This window comes from Pezoporus wallicus, unplaced genomic scaffold (assembly GCF_028554395.1).
Source record: "Pezoporus wallicus isolate ANWC-B61680 ecotype Strahan unplaced genomic scaffold, APGP_CSIRO_Pwel_v1 contig_8542, whole genome shotgun sequence".
NCBI lineage: Eukaryota > Metazoa > Chordata > Aves > Psittaciformes > Psittacidae > Pezoporus > Pezoporus wallicus.
In genome coordinates this window covers 2,537,769-2,555,682 of record NW_026640148.1, presented here as the reverse complement: position 1 = coordinate 2,555,682, position 17,914 = coordinate 2,537,769, and the positions used below count along the sequence as shown (strand labels likewise).

The window sequence follows — 17,914 nt, the reverse complement described above, 5'->3', positions numbered from 1 at the left end:
CTGTCCAGCCCACCCCCGCCCCGCCGGCCCGTTCTGCGCGGAAACGCGAAGGAGGCGGTGGAAAACCCGCAGGAGGCGCGGCCGAGGCGGGGACCGCCGCCCTGCCCGGTGCTGCCCGGTGCGCGGTCAGTTCCCCGCGCTAGCACGACGGGCCCGCACCGGGACCCAGCGAGTACCGGCGAGAGGGCGGGGGTGGGCGGGCGGAGGGAGGGAGGGAGGCGCGGTCGCGATCGCGCCCCGCCGCCCCCCGCCGCGCACCCGCCGCGGCCGCCACTTCCCGCGGGCGTCGCTCGGCGGCGGGCGCTGCCTCCGCAGGAAGCGGCCCCGCGGCCCGGCCCCTCCCGCCGCTCGGCGAAGGGCTCATGCACTCTGCGGCGCGGGCGGCGGGATGGCTCCGGCTCCCGGCGCTGAGCCGCGGCCCCCTGCACTGCTGCCGCTGCTGCTACTGCTGCCGCTGCTGCCCGGCCGCGCCGCCGGCCTGGAGGTGCAGCGCAAGTTCCTCTCGCCCACCCCCACCAACAACTTCGCCTTGGACGGCCCCGGCTCCCGCGTCTACCTGGCTGCCGTGAACCGGCTCTTCCAGCTGTCGGGGGGCGAGCTGGCGCTGGAGGCGGAGGCGGCGGTGGGGCCGGTGCTGGACAGCCCGCTCTGCCACGCACCGCAACTGCCGCAGGCCTCCTGCGAGCACCCCAAGGTGCTCACCAACAACTACAACAAGATCCTGCAGCCCGATCCCGAGCAGGGCGTCCTCGTCGTCTGCGGCTCCATCTACCAGGGCCTCTGCCAGCTGCGCAGCATGGCCAACATCTCGGCGGTGGCCGTGCGCTTCCCGCCGGGCGGCAGCGACCCGGTCACCGTCTTCCCCAGCATGCTGAACGTGGCTGCCAACCACCCCAACGCCTCCACCGTGGGGCTGGTGCTGCGCCGCGGCGGCGGCGGCGGGGCGCGGCTGCTGGTGGCCGCTACCTACACCGGCTTCGGCAGCCCCTTCTTCCCCCGCAACCGCAGCTTGGAGGACCACCGCTTCGAGAACACGCCCGAAATCGCCATCCGTGCCCTCAACGCCCGCGGCGACCTGGCCAAGCTCTTCACCTTCGACATCAACCCCTCCGACGACAACATCTTCAAGATCAAGCAGGGCGCCAAGGCGCGGCACAAGCTAAGCTTCGTCCGCGCCTTCCTGCAGCGCGGGGCCGCGCCGCCCGCCCGGCGCCCCTACGCGTACCTGGCGCTCAACAGCGAGGCAAACGCGGGCGACAAGGAGAGCCCCTCGCACAGCCTCCTGGCCCGCATCTGCCTGGGCGAGGCGGCCGAGACCACCCTCAACGGCAGCGGCGAGACCAAGAAGCTGACCGAGTCCTACATCCAGCTGGGGCTGCGCTGCGGCGGCGCCAGCGACGCCTTCACCCGCCTCGTCTCCGTCTTCCCGGCGCGGGCTGCCTGGAGCAGCCCCGCGGACCCGGGCCCGGCCCCGCCGCCCCCCGAGGAGCTGCTCTTCGGTGTCTTCGAGCGGGCCGGGGCCGGCGGCGGCGGGGGGCGGCCTCAGTCCGCGCTCTGCATCTTCCGCTTCGCCGAAATCGAGGAGACGATCCGGGCTGCCCGCAACTCCTGCTTCGTCAGCCCGGCCGCCGGCATGGTCACCGTGCTGGACAGCGTGGTGCAGGGAACCGGCCCGGCCTGCGAGAAGAGGAACATACAGGTACGGGCACCTGCACGCGGGGGAAGGGGGGACGGGGCGTCCCGGGCGGGGAGACAGAGGGGGGCAGCGGCCCCATCCCGTCCTGTCCCGTCCCGTTCCTGCTGCTTCCGCGCCGCTTCCCCGGGAGGCAGCGCCTCCCGCGACCGAGTGCGCTCCGGTCCCCTACCCCGCGCTTCGCTCTCTTGGCTGCCCGCTCCGCTCTCTCCGTGCCCCGCGCCGGTCAGTGCTCGCGCGGGAGCCGTGTCACGCCGGTCACATCGTCAAAGCCGGGCGGCGGGCTCGTACGGAACACGGAACGTGTGTGTGTGTGTATGTATGTGTGTGTGTGTGTGTGTATGTGTGTGTGTGTGTGTGTGTGTGTGTGTGTGTGTGTATGTGTGTGTGTGTGTGTGCGCTGTGGGGGAGCCTCCCCCGCCCCGCCGGGGCCGCCGTTGTTCCCATGCCCCGTTCCCGGTCACTCGCGGGACGTCTCCCGCTCGGCGCACCCCGCGTGGGACCCCGCCGCGGCCGGACGCGCGCACATCGGCTGCTTTATTCACTGGCTGCCTTGTTCTGCCGCGTTCAGGGCAGAAGTTTTGCCATTGTCGCCGTTTGTTACCAAGTGACCGTAAACGTGAGATAAAGGCGCCGCTTTTCCGTTTCACTGAAGATACGCGGTGCTTGGGGGGAGGAAAAAAAGAAGGGAAAAGGGGCTGCTTGAGCTCTGCATTTTTCCTTTCCTCTGGGAAGGAGGCATAACTCAACTCCGTCAAAGATCGTAAAAACATCTGTTTGGTTTCAAAGGCGAGACAGAGCGTTTGGGCTCAGACTTCCCTGTGCAGTGGCAGTGATACCGGGAAAGGTTTACCATGGTAACCCGAGTGCTCTGTGTGGCATCTCTAAACTATGTTCAAATACATAGCCTTAATGCAGTGGTTCATAGACCTACTCCAGCAAAGTTGAATAGTTTTTTCCCCAGTGGCAAAGTGCAAGCTGCCTGACAGCCAGGAAATCTGGTAGTTGTCCTGGCTCTTGAGTTAACTCCACAAAGACTTGGGGCGTTAAACAAGGGGTGCCCAGTCCTGAAGTCTTGGCATAGTGATGGCTCTCAGAGGAGTCAGGGATGCTGTTTGCAGGACAGGGGGGCACCCGCAGGTCTTGTTGGCTGTGACTGAAGCTCAGCACTCTGCAAGTTAGCCCTCAGCCCTGGCAGGGTGATCTGTTTATACCAGGCAGGTCAAGGGGAGACATTGTGTCTGGGGGTTCTGGAAGGAGCTTTGAGTTACCAGCCTAGCTGCGAGTGCAGGTCAATGGCAGAAGGACACCCAAGAACGTAAGGAAAATAATCATGACTAACACCGGTCTATTTGCGTTGAAGATACTAAGTGCTATATCCAGTAAGCTATTTGGACAGCTAATTCCCTAAGGGCTACAGGGAGACTCAGTGCAGAAGTGAGATTTCACTCCGTCTTTGGGTCTGGCCCATCATGCTGCTCTGCTGTAGAGCGTGCTTGGGGTCCTTATTTCTGCATCCTCCTGGTAAGGTGAGGAAGGTGACCAGAAGTGTGTTGTCAGCTGATGCCACAAAGGCAGCCTGTGGAGGACAGGGGTGAGCGGTAGGCAATACGAGGTTTGAGGAGCCTCACCAGTGCTGTTGGAGTCAGTGGAAACCCTCTGTATTTACCACTGCAGTGAAACAAGGCTGTGAGAAAACCTGTTTACATGAGACAGCAGAATGGCTGGATGGGGAAAACTGTATTCTAGTCCTGACTGACACTGCTGCTGTGTTGCTGACCTTGAACCCGTCCTTCAACCCTAGATGCCTCAGTTCCCTGATTTGCTGCATTGCACTTATTACTATTATTCAGAAACACATGTAGCGTGAGATTGCATTTGTAAAGCTGCTTTGAGATCCTTTGATGTTAAGTACAGCAGGATATAAATGAAGCATACCATTAATATTTGTTCATGCCTAATATTTCTATGCTTCCCATTTATTTGAAGTGTATTCCTCTAAAACCGCTGACCAAGGCTGCTGGGAAGCCTTCCTACCAGTCATAAGGAGAGCCTTTTGGGTTTTTTGCTTTTTACTTAATCATTAGAATTGCCAGCAAGTTAACAAGCTGTTTCGTTTCCAAGTCCCAGAGTGGCAGTGTCAAGAGAAGAGTTGTAATACTGTGTTTCTTTGTGCTGCGAAAACCTAACATCAGTTTCCACCTTCAGGACAATGAAATACTCTAATACACTTTGTGTCCAGCCCTGGGAACGCAGCAGGAAAATGTATTAAAGTAGCAGCTGCTTTGGTGGAGCGGATCAGCATGTAGCTGCCTTCCCATTCTCAGCTCCACTTCTCTACCCGCTAGTGGGTTTCCTGGTTGTCTTCAGCCGATGCATCACTGATGGTTGCTCTGGTATTATCAAAAGTGTGCTTTATTGGTTCTGCCTGTGAACTGGGTGGTTGGGTTTTAAGCTCCTTCTGGAAGAAAAAATAAAAACCTAATGACAGCCTGATTCATTCTGAGCTTGCTGGGATGAAGTAGTTGGTTGTTACAAACAGGGAGCGCAGGCTGTTAGGCGTAATGTGGTGTGAAAGGAAAATCATTGCCCCCTTGTGTGCTCTTCTGTCTAATTGAATGCTCCTCTCCTGCAGCACTCGGTTGTGACTCAGCCAGGGAGCTGCAGCACTCGCTGCCAGTGATGGGTTTCGGGAGGGTGCTCTCAGCATGCCACTGTCCCCATGGCACCGCTGTGGCAGTGCTTGCTGGTGAGGGTGCATTCTTGTTACCCCTCGGCATCATGACGGGAAGCTGGCACTGGTAGGAGAGGCTTTGCCCCAGTGCAAGGAGCACTGAGACAGTTGTGGTCAATGTGGTGGCAGCCATTTGTTCTGCTCTCACGGTGACCACTTGGGACTGGCCGTGCAGGGGCTGCAGAGGGTGGCTGGGTCTCCTCTGGCTGGCTGGAGAGCCTGGGTGGCTGGTTGGCCTGAGTCCCCGAGCCTGGGCAAGGGCAGTCACCAGCTCAGCCTGGGAATGGGCCCATCGCTTTGGTGGAAGCACTAACTTGCCATTAAGCACATGTTTAAGAGCTTTGAGAGATGTGGCAAAAATGTGCAGAGGAGGATGGTCTGGGTCAGGAATGGATGCTGGTTGGTTGTTCTCCTTGAGTACTGCTGAAAAGTCACTTACCAAGGAGGTGAATTTGCAGTAGCAGCTTAGGGGAAGAAGGATGTACTGGGGAAGGATTTAGTTTGATTGGGTTCTTGTACTGAGAGTGAGTGGGTGAGCTCTAGGATTGCTTCCCTCAACAGAAATAGCTTTTTATAATGAATTTTGTGTCAAATACTGGGCTGTCTTTGTAACTCCTGCAGCTAAAATGAAATACTTGCATGGAGTCACTGCTGCGTTTTGCCCACTCGAAGCCTGGGTGGAATTTGGACTCGAGCCCCCAGGAATGAAAAGGAGTATGAGCTCTCTGTAGCAGACTGTCTTTAACATCGTTGGCAGCAATGCGCTCACAGAGCTTATCAAATCCCAAGGACACTGAGTGGGTTTACTTCATATTTGAACTGTTCTGCCCCAACAGGATTAAGGCCCAGTAGGTTTGAAGGTCATGTATGCTGCATGGCTGGAGCGTGGTGCAGCTGTGGTATCCAGAGCCCTTGCAAAACCTGAGCAGACAGGACCCTGTGCCCCTGCCTGTTTGCCTGGGAGGACTGCGTGGGTGTCCCAGCACCTTCCCCCCCGGTGCCACTGAACGTAAAGGTCTGGCTGTTCCCGTGGTGCAGGCAGCCACGTGCATCACAGCCACGTCCCTGCGGAGTGAACCCCCTCCAGCACTCTCACCACCGCCCCATCTCTGAACTTGGTGTGCAGGCACCTTTGTGCTGCCCCAACCAGCAGTTGCCTTTTTGGCCAACAATGAGGATGGCTGCCAGGGGGTCCCAGCCCTGCTCTCCAGCCCCAGCTGCAGCACGAGGGCGAGAGAATGTGGATGTCCAGGCACCTCTGCAAACCTCCCTGCTCTGGGTGTCTGAGCGGTGGCTGATGTGGGGGTCTGAGTTTAAAACAAAACAAAATGCACCATGTCATGAACAAGCATGCTTGAGGACATGCTGAGCTGGTGACCCCATCCCACACTCGAGCTGCGCCCGACTCCTTGTCTGCTGTGGTTTCTCTGTCGAGCCCCATGCTGTCTTTCTAAAAACTCCCAGAGAGGTAACTAGGGAAAGTAGACTTTTATTCATTAGGCTTAGATTTGCTTGCCAAGGATCTGCATTTCTCTTGGGAAATGTTTTGGGGTCTGCAACTCAAAAAAGGCTGAAAATCCGTTTTGTTTCCTATGCTGAAAAACGTAGGCACGGCGGCATGGGATAATCATGCGTTTCAGCGTTAATTCTCAAGTTTCTGGCTCTTGTGGCTTCATGTCAGATCCTGCATGCTCGTTGAGCACAGTATTTTGTGGTGTAATGATGAGATACCCACCAGTGAGCTTTACTATACCGGGTTGTTAAATAAAACGAACTCCTTGGGTAGGCTGTATAAACAATCTCAGTATATATGTATGCCTGGGCATAGAAATGTGGTTTGAAACTAGGCAGAAAATGTTCCCAAAGAAAAAAACCTCATATACACGTGGGAATATGACAAAGCATCTACTTACTGTCCAAATATACTGTGGCATCTCCGTGGGATTGGGTTTTATAGGAACTGAGTTACTTTGAAGTTCTGGTTTATACCAATTTAGAAATTCCAAACATGAAAATAAATGTGCCTCTAACATTACATCTTCTCAAATAAATCTGGAGGATTAGCCACAGAAAGGAAACTGGGAATTTACACTTAATTTCTGCATTAGAGGTGGGGAAGGAGTTCTTGTAGCTGACTTAATTTCTGCTCTTCACAGAATGTGACGTGTTTGGAGTTGCCAGCGTGCACCCGAAGGTGCAAATGCTGTTACTGCAAAGCTGCACCACGTTGTGGCATTGCTATAATCTGTTTTGCTTCTGGATGTTGTACAAGCAGTGGCAGTTGGTGTTTCTCCGAGCCACCATCCGTGGGGGGGCCGGGATGCCCCGTATGAGGGGTTCGAGCCACAGCCTGAGCCTTGCCGGGCTCTGCAAGACTGGGCCCCAACCCAAGTACTGCGAACCTGCCCTGTTGCTCACCTGGTATTAGTGGGTCATGGCCAGCTGTTGGGTGCATTTCCTTGGGAATTTATGTGGAAGCACAGCCTTCTGCCTGCAGCCACGGCACAGGCAGGCGGCTGCGAGTGGAGAGCAGGAGCCGTGTGAACCTCGTCCTTCCTGGGAAGGCAGGCTCAGCTCTGGGCTGCCGTGCCCGGGGCTTTACCGGTGCCGAGGGCTGGTGCCTTGTGCGGAGCCAGGGAGTCTCCCAGGGAGCAGGTCGGTGCCCCCGAGCCAGAGGTGGGTGGTGGGAACACACCTTACAGGCTCCGGGGCTCGCCCCTGCTTTGCATCTCAAGCTCAAACAGATCTGGATTGCAAAGGGAAATTCGGTCAAAGTGGCAGAAGATTCAGTGCCTGGAAACCAGAAGTTGTGCTGCTGTAGGTGGGAGAATGGAAAGTGGCTGCCGGCCCTGGCAGAGTGCCTGCCTGCTCCCGGGGCTCAGGGCTGTGCTGGATGGTGCTGGCTGAGCACTAGGTCCTTCTGCAGGGGGATCTGAGCTCTCCTTTGGGTGTCTGTAGGGCCAGAACTGCAGCTGGCTGCACAGACCTTTTCATTCTTGGGAGCTAGATGGTCAGGCTGACCTGATCCAGCGAGTTCACCAAATCTCCTGTAACTAAGTAATGGTTTAGGTGGAAAACCTGAAAAGGATCATTTTGGCCAAGTCTAGTGCTGCCCGTGGAAGGTGCCTGGCAGCTGGGAGGAAGCTGAAGCATTCTGGAGAGGTGCTCATATGATCATACAGAGGTGATTGTATCTCAGGACCAGGCCCTTCACTCAGGGCTTTTAACCACTTCTGTTTGTGTAGCCCCAGATGTTTTCCAGGGCAGATGTTTGGTTCCCACACGTGAACATGAAGCTGCTTCCCGGGAGCCCCTGTGGGAGCCCCGACAGGAGCCGCAGGGTCTCAGTGGATGGAAGTGAAGGGGTTTGCCAGCTCTTCTCTGGTTTTTCAAAGTTTGTTTTATAGTGATTCAGAGAGAAGATTTGGGCTCAGGGCACCCGGGGACATGTGCACATACAAATCTGGAGGGGTGTCTGGAGATGCTGTAAAAACGCAGTGCTGTGCCTTGTAAATCCCAATAGGCACCTCTTCAAACTCCCAAGTGACTGTGCCGTGGTGATACTCTGGTGTGATGACCTCTTCCAGCGAGTTGTTGGAAACACAATAGGTCTGAGTCCCTGGCTGTGGTAATTTAATGCAAACACCAGGCAAGCTGGAACCCGCAGCGGTTGGAAGCAATCAATTACAACCACCTGAGCACCACCACACGCTACCTACAGCAGAGTGGCTGCTCCTCCCGGCTCAGGCTTGTGCCTGGCACCCGCGGGGACAGCGTGTGCAGCAGTGTGACCACTCACAACAGCCAGGAGCTGGTGGATGCAGGTCAGGGCTCCTGACCTGGGGCAGAAATGGCTCCATGGCCGTGGGCACGTGGCTGATGCCCGGAGGTGTTGCTGCATGTGGTGCATGTGCCCCGTGTGCAAAGAGCGGCCTGGCTGTGCCTGTGGTGTTGCCACAGCCCCATGCGCTCACAGGTCTGTTTGGAAACCCTTGGTACATGCACCCATCTGTGCTGCGGAAGTGTTCTTGCAGCGTTTCACAGGGGCGGGTGAGTGGTCAGAGACTGCCTGATAGGTGCCTTGTCATTGATTAGATGGTTGGCAGCACCAGCGTTTGAACTGAGGTCCCCAGCATGCGTACCCAGGGGCATGGCGTGGGGGGTGTGAATAACCCTGCCTCTGCAGGAGAGATCTGCTTTGCTTGTCTGTTTGATTTTCTTTTTGTTTTGTTTGGTTTGGTTTGTTTTTTTTTTCCTGAGTTGGTAAATAAGTGATTGCAAGTCCTTATTTTCCAGCTGGGCTCTAACACCTTGCAGCAAGTGGAGGAGGTGGCAGACTGTCTACGGCAATCTCCCACTTGGAGAGACCCGTAGAATTTATTGACGTTTTTGAGCAGAGGGAGCAGTCCTAATTCCTAACATCTGGATAGCAGCTCTGCTGGCAGGCAGCGCTCTGGTGCAGCACGGGACGGCTTCAGGATGTATCAAACAGCCTGGAGGAGCCCATTAGATGAGGTGTGCTGATGAGCAGGGCTGGTACCAAATCCCATGATGATTTTCTCTCATTACCTGCCAAGTGTCAGCAGGTTTTGTCCAGTGAGGGGAGTGTATGCTGGCTCCTCCTGCAGATCTGTGCTGGCGGTTGGGACTAGGACATCCCCAGGGATATGGAGGACGCAGGGGACATGGCATCCTGCAGCACCAACAGTGCAGCAGTGACCACTCTGCTCTGTGGTCTGAGCAGAGCTGATCTGCTGTTGCCAGCCCCTGTGCCTTCCTTTCCAGTTCAGCATGCATTGCTTTTTGGAGGAAGGGACCTACAGATAGTCCCAGCCTTGCAGACAGGGGACAAGAGGCATGTAGGCTTGAGGTGTTTCTGTGTTGGGCAATGGGATAGGGGTTGACTTGGGTATTCAGGGTTTTTTCCCTAATGGGAGTCTCATTTGGCTGTGCCCTCCTCTGAAGGCACGGCCGGAGTCGCACTCCCTGGGTTTGCTGCCATGCTCCCGAGGGTGCTGCCTCATGGGTGAATGGCAGCCATGGGTGCTGCAGGGCCCAGATAGAGCTAGGGGCTAGTGGTGGGGCGGGTTGAGTCCAGGCACAAACCCCAGCTCAGGTCTCAGGGCTTAGTGAAGCTGCAGGCTTGTGTTTTGATCTGCTGCACCAAACCCACAGCGGTGGCTGTGCTGGGCAGCAGGACACGGCTGGTGTGGGGCAGCAGTGCTGTGGGTGGCTGGGACCAGCTGCTGGAACAAGGCTGCTCATTTTTTGGGCCTGAACCATTGGAGAGTCTTTGCTTTGACAAGATGCCTGCAGCTTACTTATTGCTAGTGGCCCTGGAATAGAAATCTTTAGATTCTAATCCAGAAGCAAGATTGCCTAGAAGTCTGGATTTTGCAAACATGTACCTCAATTATTTGAAGGAAATTTGGAACTTGTATTTCCATTTCTATCTTATCTCTGTTTAAAGTATTGTGCTGCTTCACACTGCTCCCTTCTGGAGCAAAAGCCCTTTGGCTATTAGATTTTCATCCCACTGTCTGCTGACTGCTGCCAGCATTCAATGGGTTGTGAGCTGCTAGTGGCCAAAAGCCATCTCTGGTGGATCCACTAATTAAAAGGGGCTATTGAAAACCTGGCATGGTCTAGAAAGTGGCTGTGTGTAGAGTGACATTTTTAGGAAGAGCTGGGAAAACTACAGTATAATGATGGCACTCAATGAAGAAGGGGAGATGTGAAGGGTGAGTGGATTTTAATGCAATATGAAATAGTTTCTAAGGTTGTTTGACTTATGAGTCCATGTCATCCTTCAGTACATCTTGTAGAGCCAGATGTCAGCTGCAGGCAGTACAAAGGCACCAGGCTGGTGTGTTCTTACATGTGATTCCTTGGTGAGCAGTGGACCCAAGTCTGGGAACCAGCTCACACAGGGAATGGGCTCAGGTCGGGTTTTCGGCTGTCAGTGGCAGGTCATCCCGTGGAGAGGAAACTGTAGTAATGTCTCTGCTTGAGGGAACAAACACCTGCATCTGGAGAGCAGCGGATACAGGTGATTTCTTCCTCCTCTTCCTCATTTGGTTTGAATCGTGTACGTCCCTGGAGTGAGCCGAATGGTGGGAGGCCGGGGTTGGTGTTCCTGAGCATTCCTCCTGGGATCCCGCCTGCTCCGTCCGCCTGGGTGCACTGAGGCTCCCTGGCTGCAGGAAGGGATTTGGGCACTGTCAAATAAACTGCTGAAGAAAGGTTTGAAGCTCTGGGGAGGAGCTGGGGTTGCAGTGTTGTGTCCTTGGGGTCTCCCAACTGTAGTGTCAGTTTTTGCTGAGCTCTGCAGCAAGCTGCAAATCTCAGTGGATCTTTGCAAACTGCTTTGGAAACATCAGTTTCTACAAATCTTGGATAAAAATATAAAATGGTAGAGAAATGAAAGGCTTCCATACTTAAACAAAAAAAAGAGAGGTCTCAGTTGCTGAATCCAGTAAGACCATTGGCTTTTAACAAATTTTGAAATTATTCAAATTATTCAGTTATTGTGATCTGAATTTCCTAGCTGGGGGGGATGAGGTGGGGAGCGAGGGCCTCCAAAGATCCCTTCTTCTCACTTAGTCAGGAAAAAAGGCTTATTTTTAACCTTTCCATACCAAGCTATAGCAGCGGGCTGGGTGCTGGGAACATGTGGTGGTGTTTCTGGATGTTGGTGCCAAAGCTGGTGTGCAGGTGATGTGCATGGTGGTACCCATGGGGACGCCTCTGTAGTGTGAGGCAGTGCTGGCGTTCAGGGGTGGGTTTTACTGAGGATGCATAAAAGAATAGTAGAGTTCTGCTCATTATCTCAGAGCTTAATTGATTTGGCAGAACTAATGAGGAAAAGACAGGAAAACATTTACTATAAACTACTGCTAAATAAGGCAGATCTGAAGTGACACATGCAAAAGACCAGTTGTGTTCGGTAAGATGTTGTTACTTTAATGGATGCTTTTTTCAGCCCAGGATCGCACACATAAATCTTTGGAGCACTCTGAGCATGTGAAGTGCTAAGTGTTAGGAGTAGCAATAACAAAAAATAACCCCTGAAGACTGAGGAGCCAAACTCACTGTTCACCCAGGGCTCCTCCCTGTGGGAAGGAGTTTGAATAGTTTGAGGTTGGTTACTGAAGCCAAAGCTCAATATAAATGAGAAACACAGCCTGAGCGGTGAAAGGGGGGTTCCTCCAAGGAAAGAGAAACTAAGAAAAAACAGCCTGACTAAATCAGGCGTCTTCCTCTGAGCAGTTTCAGGGGGACGTGTTAGTTGGGCTTTCAGTGTGGCACGGGTGTCCTTGGTACGAGGCGTACTCGGCTGATCCGCTCTTTCCTTGTCCCGGGGGAGCGTGGCAGAGAAGCTGCATTTCCAGTGGGGGCAAATTTAAAGGACATACAAGCTCTCACTGCTTAAACGCTTGCTGTTTTGACTATGACAACCCCTTTGGAGCCTGTTGTTTGTTAATCCCTCTGCCTGCCCATTCCTGGGGGATTTGATTGTATAATCTGAAGTATTGTATTTAATGCAGGATGAAGGCTAACATAATAAGCTTGACCAGCCTTCCTGGCGGCACGAAGCATGTGCAGTTTCAGTTAAAAGACTGCTGCTTTTCTGTATTTCTGTGCTTTGAGCAGTGCCCGTGCACTCGCACGTGCTGCCTCGGCTCCCCGCAGGGCAAAGCGCCGGTGTGTGCCCAACGCTGGCTTGAGCGGAGCAAGGACAGGGATCCTGTGTGCCAGGGCTGCCGGGCTGGGGGAAGGTGTTCTGGGGGTTGGGCTGTGCAAAGCAGATCCTGCAGGGCTCCTGTCAAAATTGCCCTCAGCTTCCTTTGCCAGTAGCTCGGCCTCAGGGTTAGCACATGGGTAGGGGTTTGTGCAGTGATGGATGGCTTTGAGTCTGGACTGGTTCCTGGCAGAGGAGACCAAGAGGGTGATCACAGTCTAGCTGCAGGTGTCCAACCTTGGTATCACTGCTGGAGCTGAGGGTGGAGCCTCTGGGGACTCCTCGGAACTCTTGCATCCTCCCTAGCACCCTGAGGGAAGTGTTACAGACACCTCCTGCCCTTTCCTCCTGCACCTGCAGGACACAGCAGAGGATGGATGGCCACAGGGAGCTTGTGCGTGTTCAAATCGTTGGGCTTTGCCCTCACCGTAGCATTGCCTTCAGCCCGGCTGTTCCCTGGTGCTGTCCCAGTCCTTCCCTCTGAGGTGGGCTCTGCAGGCAGCTCGTCCATACGTGAGGTCTGGCAGGGCTGCTGCTGCTGGAACAGCAGCCAAAGCTTGGGTTTCGTCTGAGCTGAGGCGTATCGCGGAAAGCATCTTCCGGCATGTCAAGCCCCTCACCTCTGGTGGTTTGAGGTCTGCGGCTGCTGTGGAGGTGAACGTTGCTGCTGCTGCTGCTGCTTCGACATGGCAGGTTGGCCTGACCAGGCTCGGCACCGGAGGTTTGGCAGGAGGTCTGTGCTTTGCAGACTCCAGGAAAAGTTTCTCATTTGCTTTCAGGGGCTGGTGGGCTCAGCCTGTGGGATCAGCTCCGGCCCTGAGTCTGGCTTTAAGCATGTGGTCTGCCAAGCCTGTCGCCTGTGATGGGTGAGCACCTCGATCATCACAGAGAAGGACAAGTGTCATGGGCACCCAGGGCTGCTGGGCATCTCGTGCCTCTGACTTTGCAGGTTCTCATGCAGCACAGAGGAGGTCTAGGGAGGCGAAAAGTCCCAGGAGAACCACTTGTCTGCAGAGTGCTCACTGCACCCGGCCTTCACCAGTGGTCCTGGGCTCACCAGTCTGCAGTAGAGAGAGTGAAGAATGAGTTTTATAAGATGCGGAGCAAAAGCTTTCCTGTAAAATAAAAGTGAAGAGGCTGAAAACCTGCCAGGCATCGGGAGCTTTTTGGCATGGGGTGACATAGTGGTGGAGGGAGCAGCGGGTGTGCTGACAGGGTCGTTTCTCAATGTGTGGCTGACGTGCTCCGGGGCTGGTGCTGTTGGCTGTGGTGTGGTGGATGTGCCTGTGGCCGGGGAGCAGTTTGACAGGGAATCTGGACATAGCTTTTCATTAGCAATTACTCTTCAGCAAGACATTAACTTTCCCTATTCGGGGCTGGAGGTGATAGTCCCAGCTGCCATCCATCTGTGAAGGGGTGAGGTACATGGGACTGCACATGGATCATTGTGGTTTCCTGGGGCATGGACCAACACAGAGGTCTGCAGGACAGGTCCCGATGGCTGCTGCTGAGCAGCTCTTGCACGCTCAAGAGAGCATCAGCTCCTGTGGATGCTGACGGGTCCCCCAGCATCAGTGGGACAGAGCTGATTTACCCCCAGGACTCTGCACTTCTGTTGAGCTGCATCTGGCCACTGCCATGGAGGTGCTGGGGCAGGCCATGTCTGTGTTGCCGTGGGGCCAGACAGATTGGGCAGCCCATTGCTAGTATCACTGGGGGCTCACAGAGCACCGTGAACCAGGACTGCCACTATGCCAATGTGCAAAACAGAGCAAAACCACCACTTCCTCGCTCAAGGAACCTGTGGTCTAAAGAAGCGATGAGAGCAGGATGCAAACCTCATTTTAAGCCTTTTTTTTAAGGACGTCTCATGTGCTGTGGGGGTGCTGATTGCTTCGTGTGGTGGTTCTTGAGAAAGGTTCAGCAAGATTCATTTCATTAGAGGTTCTCAGCCTGAGTGCCTCGACTGGCCAAGAGGGTGCGTTGATTTGCCTCCCATTGCCTTGAAGATACGATGGGAAGTTAAAAGAGCTCTGTGATAATGCCTGCCCTTGCAGCAGCACTACAATTAGAGACCGCTTACGTCTCAAGTGCCTTAACAGTAGAGCCCTCTTCTGAGGATGACATTTTCCTCCAGGCATCCCAAAGAGACGGTTTCTGACGGCTCTGGTGGTGAAGCTGCAGCAGATAAATGCGTGATTGTGTGTACAAACTGCCGGCAGCCACAGTGCTCAGCAGGACCAGGCTCTGCCTGCATTGGGCTCCTGCCCAGGCTGGGCTCTGCCCGACACAGGGAGGACTTGTGCTCCCTGTTTCCATAATGCAGCCGTGCTGCCCTGCCACCAGCTCTCACTCCGCTGTGCAATGGCTCCTGTGAATTTTATCCTCTCGCTTCTTTTCTGCTGTGAGTCCATGTCCTGCTGTTGTTTTTTGGGCAGTATCTGAATTATTTTGGATATTCTCTCTGTAATCCGAGGTTTCCCTGAGTCATACCTAAATGGTAATAAAAGCCTCTAATGGTTTATGTTAAGGAAGGCAGGAGATAAAACTAGAGTCCTTTTACCACAGCCTTTAATGGCCTGAAAATGTCAGTTGTGTGGGAGCAACTGCCAGATTTTGAGCCTATGAAGATGATGGCTAAGTCCCACAAATCAACAAGTTTGGAGCAGATTATCGGATGCTGGCTGTGTCATTTTCCCAGGACTCCAGGCATGCTAAGAGCCAGCACTTTAATCCGCTCTGATACGATGCATGAAAGGGGCTGGACTCCCTTTCCACTTTGTGCTGCTCTGTGAAGCTTTCAGCCCCGCTGCACTGGAGTCAGAAAAGCCTTGCTGGAAGCACAAGCTGCAGGGCTTTTGAACTGCAGCCTGCTTTTGGTTCAGAAATAAACTCCACCTTTGCTAAAGAACTAAGGTCACAAACACAGGATGCAGAAATCAGTCTGTTTCATGGTTTTCCTGAGTGCTGCCTCACCACTCCTCTTCCTCCTTCTGTTTCCAGCAGACTTCCTTCCCGAGGGGACATCCTGCACGGCTGCCTTTGGGGTGCAGCACCCGCCTCTGGGAGATGTAATGGGAATACTGGGAAATCGCTTTTTGTGCTCCTTTTAGACCTGGGATAAAGAACTGAACTCGTGCTGTGGAAACAGCCGAACTCCTGAGCTGTGATGGGGCTGGAAACCTCTCTCTGTCCCACTTAGTTTGTGCAGTCACAGTTGGGGTTGATCTGACTAACCCTCCTCTCAGATGTGGCTCCCTGGTTTGCATTCATTGGTGTCCCCAGTGAAATGGTGCAGAAATCCTGAGGCCGTGCTCCCTGTGAGCAGGGGAACACAGGACGGCCGCAGCACTGCTCTGCCCATGCTGGCTGCGGGATGTCTCCAGCTTGTGCCTGAGGCCTCAAAGTGCCAGTCAAATGGTTTGGGTGCAGAAGGATTTGAATCTAGACTCGCCCCGTATTTCTGTGAGTTCCTGAGTGTCCAGAGCATGTAGCAGAAAAGTAGTGGCAATACAGTAAATGCCCATGGTGTTGCTTTAAAATGCAGATGATAGAAAGAGATTGGTTTTGAAAGAAAACGGGTTTATGCTTTCCCCACCTCAGGGTAGGGTAGTTTGATTTAAGATGGAGCGAGATTTAACCCATTCCACGAGGAAAAAGCCTTTAAGTGTGTTTTCCCAAGCTGTGGCGATTGCCTGCTGTCTGCAGAAGGATGTGGCTTGGCCGTATCCTGTTTACTGTAACGTGACAGAATGAAGATGTCCCCTCAGTGTTGTGGTGTACAGAGAGCAGAGCACAGTGTGTTACCCCACCCTGGGACCCGAGAGAGGGAAACACCATATGTCTCCTGCTGCCTGCCGTCGGAAGAGCTGATGTAGTTTAAAGAAAGGTGTTTCAGAGGAAGGATGTACACGGTCAAATAAAGCTTAGCCAGTGTTAGAATAGTTACATCCTGTTTACCATGGAAAACACTTGGTGCTGATATTGGCTCTGAAACGCATGATTTACAAGCAGGCAGGCGCAGCAGATAAGGAGCTTCCCGTGATCTTGGCCTCCTGTGAGAAGAAGGGGCTGTGTCCGCCAGCTGCCGACACACCAGTGCCGGTACCGGCTCCACAGGCAGCTGCTGCAAGAGGAGGTGCTAAGCATCCCTCGGGCTCCCAGGTGGGCCCTGATGTGCCTCAGTTTCCCATGGGAGGGAGGCTTGTGAGCTTCAGGTGGTAAATACTGGTGAGGGGTAATGAAGAGAGGCTAGAGATAATCATTCCCAAGGCAAATAAACCCAAGTGCATGTCTGAGGGCCTAGCTGTGACAGGGACCATTAAATCAGAAACATGAATGGCTTGCCGTGCCCTCTGTATGGTATAAGATCGTTGTGTAGCCCAGTTACGGGGGCAAACAGACACACTTAATAATTTGAGCTGTGATTTTTATTTTTTTAATAAGGTGAAATGCCATAAAACTGCAAAATGCATTTAACAAAGTCCCTTCCATCCACAACACCTGATCTTTCGTCTCGGTCCCATGTGAACCGAGCTGCAGCTCTGCGCACATTGCCTCCTGCTTGGCACTTGCTTTAGCAGAGGAAGTTTTTCAAATCAGTCGTTGTTGCTCCTTGTCTGACATGATCAGCAGTAGCAGCAGCAGCAGTGGCGTGGGTCTGGTGTCTGCTGGGGTGCAGGGACTGAGAACAGGGTGGTTTTGTGGAGAGGACCCAGTCTGGTGTTCGCAGCAGCATGCTTGCAGCAGGGAAATAGGCCCTGGATGTGTCTGCAGCAGTGTGCTGCCGCTGGGCAGGGATATAAGGTGTTCTGCAACACAGGGGAATTTGCTGTGTGTGCCATTGTGCAGAGGATGCTGTGGATGGTGGCCTGTGGGGGCTCCTTTCCTCCCAGCTCTTCACTCATGGAGACACAGACCAGTTGCTGCACGTGCAGTTTGGGTTTTAGCAAGTTTCTTCCCCATGGTTGTCCAGGGATGTGCTCTCTAGTATGGGGCACCAACCCCACACATGTCATGGCCAGGAGGGCTGGAGGTGCACCCCAGCCAGGGGTCCATGCAGGAGGGTGATCCTGCCTGGGTTTCACACTCTCGCTGTGAAGCCTGAAGATTTGCCTAATCTTCTAAACCATATGGAGAGAGTGGAGAGTTGAAGATTTAGTCTGGTTCCATTAATGAAATAATAATGATAATAAGGGAATTAAAATACAGGCCCTTGTGCACTCAGTCCTTGGAGGAGAGACTATGCTGAACAGGCTGGTTGTCAACTTCGGCTTGGTGGAAGCACGTGGTCCAGTTTCTTAACAGATACAGCCTCAAATCCCTGCATTTGTTCTGCTTAAATTAGCACTCCTGGTGATTATTTTGGAAGGAATATCCATGTTAGGGCTGAGTTCAGTAAGGCGTGAAATGTGCTTAGTTTTAGGGATGTGGGTTGCAGCCCGCCAGTGGTCTTTTGTCTAGAGCTTTGTGTAACCACTTCCCGCAGTCAAGGCCTGAATTTGATGTGGTCCAGGCAGCCTGCAAGTACCTGCGCGTCATCCCTGCAGCTGCATGCCGGCACTGCAAAGGGTGACAGCCCAGTTGTGGCTTCTCTTGAGCCTGAAATGACAGTGTAGATGATGTGGTAATGGCCCTTGAAACGTGCCCATCATTTGAACGGCTTCAGCTGCACTCACAGCACTTCGTAAAAGCTGCTGCAGGAGTGACAGTGGGTAAATTGTCAGCAGCGAGACTGTTGTGATGT

General features: G+C 54.0%; 1 protein-coding gene across 1 annotated transcript in view; it reads left to right on the top strand.

Annotated features, from left to right (window-relative positions):
• The first annotated feature begins 292 nt into the window (after nucleotides 1-292).
• Nucleotides 293-17,914, top strand: part of PLXND1 (plexin D1) — a 74,015-nt gene continuing 56,393 nt past the window's right edge. Inside the window, exon 1 of the mRNA XM_057417558.1 lies at nucleotides 293-1,699. Coding sequence (XP_057273541.1) covers nucleotides 389-1,699 — 1,311 coding nt within the window. The 5' untranslated portion in view covers nucleotides 293-388. The remainder of the gene's footprint in view (nucleotides 1,700-17,914) is intronic.